The sequence below is a fragment of the Populus alba genome, chromosome 10 (genome assembly GCF_005239225.2).
Source record: "Populus alba chromosome 10, ASM523922v2, whole genome shotgun sequence".
NCBI classification, from domain to species: Eukaryota; Viridiplantae; Streptophyta; class Magnoliopsida; order Malpighiales; family Salicaceae; genus Populus; species Populus alba.
The window spans coordinates 15,287,173-15,295,269 of record NC_133293.1 but is presented as its reverse complement, the minus strand read 5'-3'; the positions used below and the strand labels follow the sequence as shown (position 1 = coordinate 15,295,269).

The 8,097-nt window shown below is 33.8% G+C and overlaps 1 protein-coding gene across 1 annotated transcript; it reads right to left on the bottom strand.

Moving 5' to 3' along the window:
• Positions 1–1,944: 1,944 nt before the first annotated feature.
• LOC118045629 (gibberellin 2-beta-dioxygenase 2) lies at positions 1,945–7,129 on the bottom strand. The gene is made up of 3 exons (XM_035054315.2): positions 6,547–7,129; positions 3,026–3,392; positions 1,945–2,443 (listed from the first exon to the last, which is right to left on the bottom strand). Exons 1-3 carry the CDS (start codon positions 6,924–6,926, stop codon positions 2,183–2,185), a joined length of 1,008 nt encoding a protein of 335 aa, XP_034910206.1. The 5' UTR covers positions 6,927–7,129; the 3' UTR covers positions 1,945–2,182.
• Positions 7,130–8,097: the final 968 nt, after the last annotated feature.

Below are 8,097 nucleotides of genomic sequence, written 5' to 3'. Positions count from 1 at the left end.
AGCTAATACTGGAAAAGATACTTTTAATTACCTTTCGATTATTGAATACAGAGAAATGCCAAGTACTGAAAACCTCTTTTAATTTTTCAGAAAGGAAATTGAACCAATCTGTTGCTAGTTTTATTAAATGATTTCCCATCTGCTCCTTAAATGCCATGACTTTGTATTCTTCGCTTGTGTATTTCAAGAACAATGCTTGTGTGCCAGCATTATCATTATTAAAGTGAACAAGTTTTGTAGATCCATCGTGAAAAAAGTGAGCCAGCCAGCTATCAGAGCTAAGCACCCACAAAACAAAACAAACTATATTTTGACCATGAGTCAAAGTCTCTAATGGCATACTTGTTAAAATCGGTGGGTTAGTGGGTTGAATTAGTTGATCAATTATAATAATATACAATATTAAAATTATATATATATAAAACTAAAACCAAGTGATGTCGCGTGTATTAGTTTTGGTGGGCTAACAAAATAATTTTAGCCTGAAAAAGATGACCAAGATTTAAACCTTACTTAATTTGATACTTTTTAAAAAACCTTTAATCTTTTAACTTTATCAAATTAATCAAATTTTAATGGATAAACTAGGTTTAATTAAATAATAAACGACCAATCTAATTACAAATTTAATCTAGATTAACGCGGGTGGCTAAGCTGGATTTAACAATTATACCCTATGCTACTATGACCCCCTGCCTGGTCAATGGTTGAGCATTTTTAAATTAAAGGGGCGCTATTCTAGCTCCTTCATTTATTAATCCCGCCTCTTCATAATATCATGAGGCGGCTAAATTAACTTTCATTTAGAATATTAGGAAGTGTAATTAAAATACAATCAAGTCTATAAACACTATGTAAAATATAATTTTCAATAAATATAATAAAATAATCAATTTATGGTAAAAAAAATATTTTTTTTAATTTACAAGATAAATTATGAAATGGATGGTAAAATTATTTTTTAATTACATTTATTTTTTTATTTTTTTATATAATTATATTTAATTAACAACAATTTTCTCTTCCAAACTATAATTCTTGAATGAAAACCAAATCGAATAAATTTTTTTGTGGAAACACGAAAAGTCCAGCTCGTGGATAGCCAAGCTGTTGCAGGTAATATTCGTTAAAGACTTAAAATTGTGGTACTTGAATATTATTTTTGGGTGTTGGCCTCTACTCGTTAAAGGCGAACAACCCAGGCTTTGCCAGACATGGACAGTCTCTGGTTTCCTAACATTCAAAGATGATTTTAGAGAACCCAGAGAAGGCGTCCTTTTTGTTATGGGATGAGGATTATGAGATCCTGGAGATATGTGTTTGTGCACTAAGCTGAAGTGGTCAGTAGAAGTGTTCTTGTCTTGCTGCAAGATCTCAAATTCGTGCCTGATGAGGTATTTCCTGACTCGGGAGCGAAATACCTGATAAAACGATAACAGAAAAGAACATTTGCAGCCCCTAAATCAACATCTTCGAGGCTGGCTTTAGGTTATATGATAACAGACCAAGTATTCTGAAGCTCTGATTGCTCATTGGAGCGCATGACTGATTTGAATTAGATGGTTCTGTCTTGTTAGAGCCTCTAACCTACTTGTAATGATGTGGATGGTTTTGTTCTTAGATTTCTTTGAAATCTGACATTATGTATAAGCTTCTGTTCCTCATATCCTCATAGATGATTAATCTTTCCTTTTAGTAAATAAGTCGACAGTTCCAGCGTAGCATTGTCGCTGACCTTTTACTGGTGCACTTCTTGAAGTAGTTTGGTATCAGTAACTCGTGCGCGCACTAGACAAATACAACGCACATAGAGTCAACATTTCTACTACCTCCTTGATTTTCCAGATTCAAATTTATATTGTCTTGACTGGCTTCATTTAACATCTCATCCTATCAAGGCTTTCTCTAATCTTGTTTTTCTTAAAATTTCAAAAGAATCCATGATAGAGCTAACCACCACCCCCCTGGCCACTGAATATTATTCAAAAGGGAAAATTTTACACTAACGGCTAAACTACAGTGCTACCATTACCCCCCCCCCAAGCTACTAGTCTCTCGCTGGATAAACAGTAGCAATGGCAAGGATATCAAACGGCAAAATTCCCCTACAGGGGTACAGAACGACGCTAAACTTGGATATTTAAACATTTATATTCCATAATACTAAGCTATCAAAAACTCATCAGGCAACTTGCTCATATTCTTCCATCCTGAATAGACCGAGGCGGCTATCTCCAAGTCGCAGAGCAAAAGCAGCTTTCTTGAATTCAGCCCAGGAGAAAGGCCTGTACAAGGCAGGCTTGATGGGTGTAACCATTTCTGGTGGAACGGCGATCCTTGCATTAAGTGGGGGTGCAGCAAAATAGGCCATTGACATTCTAGACTTGTATGAGTTGGTTAGGGCTTTGTGCCTCACACTTACAAATCTCCCATTTGTCATTGCCTGCAAAATTTTGAGAGAGAGATTAGAATTAGATTTCCATGAGAACTAGCTAATGATGTTGACGATAACAAGCATTTAGTTCTTGAAAATGAAAATGAAAATGAAAATTTCAAGAAAAAACCTTCCACAAGAAAACCGGTATTGTAAAGACCTTAGTAACATATCTTTGTCATTGTCAATTAAAAAAAAATCAATTTCATTTTCACAACAAGGAGACCCAAGAAAAATGATACTCCACGGAAAATGTCTTGGAAATGGTGAAGTCAGGGTACAGAATTATTTCCTCGGTAATCTCAAGTCAGGTTCTAAGCACATCATAAAAGCACATCTTTTATTATCAACAAAAACTACTCTTAAAAATACTAAAAAGCAAGGGATACCGTACTCTAAACGGGCACTGAGTGATTCAATTACTCATATTCCCAACTGGTGTTGAGTTGGGCCCCGTTGGCATCGAGAAACCAAATCCGAAGCCTCCTGGTTACTGGCTAGCTAGCTAGTTTAGCTATAGTAGCAGTAGCTTCCATGAAGTCCAGATCAACTACAAGATAAGAGAGAGAAGGAGAAAAATAGCAGACCAACCTGTAACAAGTCACCCACATTAACACAGAAGGCAGATGGGTCAGGTGTTACTGGAACCCAGGCACCATCATTCAGGGAAATCTGAAGGCCACCCACGTCGTTGGATCTTAAGATGGTCAAGATCTGAGGGTCAGAATGCTCTCCAAACCCTACCCTGTTGTGGTTACAGGGTGATGAGGAGTCCTTATCCTTGCAGAGTATAGGCATGGGAGGGTAGTGATTTAACCTGATGATTGAGTCACTGTCATCATCTCTGATTAGTCGACTGAACACGGATCTATCTGGGACCCACAATCCCTCTGCCATCAGATCTAATAGCTCACATGCCAGCTCCCTAACTGCTTCTATGTAGCCGATCATAGCAGAGCTGTATCACAGATATAGAAGAGAGAGAGAGAACAAAAATCAAGCCTTGTCGACGTCGGTGAATGTAACAGCCTAACAGGTCACAGGCTATGAGGTATTAAAAATAAAAAATAGAAGAGACGAGGCCACCAGGCAGGCGTTTAGAAAAGTACACTAGACCTGCTTCTCCTGTGCTTTTCCCAGTTTCTCTAATATTCATAAATTCCAGTATTGCATTATTTGGCAAAAAAGAAGTCACCGAAGCCCTTCCTCAGATTTCACAATCTCCCTGCCTTGTGCATTTTGATTCTCCATTTCTTTTTCATGCAAATAAGTTACCTTATCTTCATTTTCTTTTCACATGTTTTGAATTAATTGTGATTGTGATCTAGAAAAAGAAACACTTAAAGTGTGTTTGGCATTGCGGTAGCTGTTGTGGTTTGAAAAAAATTATTTTATAAAAAGTACTTTTAGTTGAGGTTGATTTGAAAAAATAGGTGTTTGGTTAAAACTGTGGTTGAAATTGAGGTTGAAAAAAAAGTAGTTTAATGTGTTTGGTTAAGAATGTTTTTGAAATTGAGGTTATAAATTAATTAAAATATATATATATTAATATTGATGGTTTTAAATTTAAATATTGTAAAATTAATTACTCCTATTACATCATGAAAAAAATAATACTTTATATAAAATATTTTTTATTATTTCATTAAACTATTTATAATTCCATTACGTGCAAAATTCATTCGATAAAAACTACAAAATTAATATTACTGTGCGAGTGAATTTAATTCACTCTATACTAGTTTTTTCGAGAAAAAAAATATTATTCACAGCCCGAATTAATTTAATTCTCTAAACAAGTTTTTTTTTTTAAAAAAAAAAACAATACAATTAAGTATTAACACAAAAAAAAAAAAAAAAAAAAAAAAAAAAAAAAAAAAGCCCTGCGTACAGTGCAATTTACTACGCACTGTTCACGTGAACAGTACACCTCATTTGCACGCGCTGTTCACGTGAACAGTACACCTCATTTGCACGCACTGTTCACGTGAACAGTGCAATTCACCTATGAACAGTCCTTGTTTTTTATTAACCCGAAGAGAATGAAAAGAATGTTTCGGTAGCTTTTCCTTTTCAGCGTTTTAAACGCAAAAAACATGTGGGCCCATGCACAGTAAATCGCTTTTCTTTATTACCAAACTGCTGCGGACTGCGTTTCCAATAAAACGCAGCCGCAGCCGCGTAGACAAACAGACCCTTAATCGTGTGCGTGGCCACAAGGTAAATTTTACATGTGCATGCTGAAGACATTCAAGATAGATGAACAGATGCTGGAGGTAATATTTATTTGTTCTTTTAGTAAAAAGAAACTTTTGATTGGTTTATAAAAAAAGAAACTAGATGATTTTTAAACCAACCACCATCTTTTTCTTCTTTACCTCTTTTTTTTTTATTAGATTACCGAGCATTCAACTTAAGAAGACATCAACCAGTAAATCAACCCTAGTATCTGAATACATAAAACTTCTCTTGTTTGGGAAAAAATAAAAAAAGAGTCTTCCAAGAAGTAATGGAGAATGTTTCGACTCTCGAGTGAAAGAAGTTCTGACATGTTATCCCACCTCCCAGGAGTACATTTAATTCCATATTCCCGTGTGATTTGGTGTTTTAAATTGAATTTCATAAAAATCACGAGTGTTGGTCCCTTTTAAAAAAAAATTCAAGAAAGATGGAATTGAAATCGATTCGCTCTTCTTACATGCATAATCTTGATAATGATAAATTACAATAACTCCTTAGAATATTATTTTGGAATTGCAGGTAGAGTTCAAAACTTTAAAGATTTTACGAAACCTGCCTCTTACATTTTTATAAGAAAAATAGTAAACACTACAGATTTTATATCTAATTTTTCGTTATTATTTTTAAGAAAAATGGAGTGTTTTGTATTATTCTTAATTTTTTGTATGATTTATACAATTATCTTGCTGTAACTTACTAATTTCATAAATTTGCTTAATTACTGCAATTTAGACGTGATTTTTTTACTGAGGCATGATATTAATAGCAGTGAGTAAAAATAGTGAAAAAACTAATTAAATTAAAAAAAGTAAAAAGAAAAAAATAGAATCATGGAAAAAAAAACATTAAAATTTTGAAAAAATCAAACAAAACCTATACAAAAAAAATTTAGAAGAAAACCTAAGCCAAACCAAAAAAAACAAAGCCAATCAAAACAAGCCAAAAAAAAAAAAAAACAAGTCAAACCAGTCTGAACCAATTTTTATCCAAAAAACACCAAAACCAGTCAATTTAAATCAATTTTGTTTTAGTTTCTGTTTTTTAATTCAATTTAGTTATTTTTATGAAAAAAAAATCAAACCAAACTAAAAATAAATACCCCTAATTATTAATAGTAACATAATTTCATAGCTAGCGTTCTGCTTATGGAAACCTAGTTCTCTTCATTTTCATGTTCCTTTCATACCACACATTACCAAGGATGATTGAAGAAATTCCTATGATAACATGTACGAGTATTCTACTCACATAAAATATTAAAAAAAGCAACTTGCTTCACCCTGAAATTCATTAAGGAAGATTCTCCCAGCAAATCATAGAAGAATTTTGCAATTTTAGGAATGTCAGGTGCACTTGAATACAAGAGGTTTAAAAGATACAGTTCAATTTCAAGAAAGTTCCCAGCCAGCACCATGTTTACATATATATAGAAGTGCTCGGGACATTGAATTAGCAACTTGCATGGTAGCATCATTTTCAAAATTCGAAAATAAATCTAATTTGGATTTAAAAAAATGGTAGTACTTTGCTGGTAGTCGTAGTGGGCTTCTCAGTTTATAGGCTTTCCATCATTTTGTTGTTAGCTTTGTTCACCAATCTTTTACCAATAGCTTCGCTAAAACATGTTTTACCTCGGGTTCTCAAGGCAGCACTCAAAAAAAAAAAAAAAAAAAAAACCTCTCTTGCACTTTCATCAAGAGGTTGGTGACTCTCGAGCAAATACATGCATGAAAGTAACTAACATTGAAAACGTAATTTCAAGAAAGAAGAAAGGAGAAAATAAACTCTAGATAAATAAATGGGGATAGTGTTAAATTCTCATATACAACAAATGAAAAGCTCAAAGCAATATAAAGGGTGTAAGCACTTGCCTGAATTCTGTAGGGTCATTGGAGATGGTTTTGGATCTTTCAGCAATGGAGAGAGGATTGGTATTAAAAAGTAGATATTCAACCTCTCCTGTATCACCATTAAAGCCAATGTTTTTGCAGCCATAACCAAAGGAATTAGCAAGCCCAGCCTTTTGCTTTTCATCGAATGTTTTGGCAAAGAAGTTGGAACTTTCGTTTTCCATTCTGGCAATGATATCATGAGGAACGCCATGGTTTTTTACCTTGAAAAAACCATATTCTTCACAGGCTTTGACAATGAGATTGGACACCATTGATCTCTCGCCTGAGAGATCTATTACAGGAAGCTCGATGGCCAGGAGTTTTTCCCCGTGAATTTGAGTTGGGGATGCCACGACCATGTCTATAATTATATATCTTCGGAGACACAAGATAAAGGAGATTAAAATAAGGAAGAGGAGCACTTGGAAGATGTAGAACAGTAGAAGAGAAGAGGTGACAGAGGAATATTTTGAGAGATGGAGAGACTGGAAAGAAGGAAGGGAGAAAGGGTGAGTTGCCTGCTCATGCTTGCTATTGATATATAGGGGAGAGAGAGAGAGAGAGAGAGAGAGAGAGTCATAGAAGGAGGATGGGGAATTAATAAAATCATTTATCTTTTTGTTATTTTATTAATAATTTGTTTCTTTAATTTTCTCGGGATTCAAGAATCTAAGACTTTTGGGGTGGGTGAAGTACAACTAGCAAAATCCTGTTTAATGTAAGAAAGGTTGACTTCCTTCATTGATTTCTTGACTCTTTTTTTATGTTTCTTGGATGAACTTTTCAAAACTCTTTTTATTGACTAGATTTATCTTTAATTTTGTATGGCCTTTTTATTTTTTATTATTATTGTTGTTGGACTTCAGATACTCTTTTGTTTTAAAATACACCCGGCCACCTCCTCCCTCGTTTGTCATTCCAATGCTTTAATGAAATTATTTTTTTACTCTTGAAGAGTAAACTTACTTAGCTTGGTATCAGGGGGTAGATAGATGTTTTTCATCAAATTAGTCATTAAAGAAAATAAAGGGGTTAGAGGGATTTTTTACCCTTATAGAGTGTAATTATTAACTTACTTAAATACCCCTGAAAAACAATATTTTTTCAGCTTAGGTTGTAATGGTTCTATTTTCATGTAGGGTAAGATGTGATCGAGTATTCTAACATGCATAAAATGTTATTTTAAATTAACAAGTGGTTATTAGGTGCCTAATATGTGCTTTAGCCATGGTGAGTGCAATGCCAAAACAAATATAAACGAGGGTGGCATTCGATACACATTATTATCCACGTCACGAGCAAGACCCGTGAGGTTAGAAGACCATCGATTAAGCTCCTGCAACATGTTTTTCTTTCTGTTTTCTTTTATCTCTCCCGTCCTAAAAAAACATGCTAGCCCTTGTAATAGAAAAAATAAGTATGATTATTTGTTTATTGAGTTAAATTAGGTCATTATTCTCTTAATTGTAAAGTATTTGTTCTTAAATTATTTATCTATTTTAATTTTATTTATTGACATTTGATTTTTTA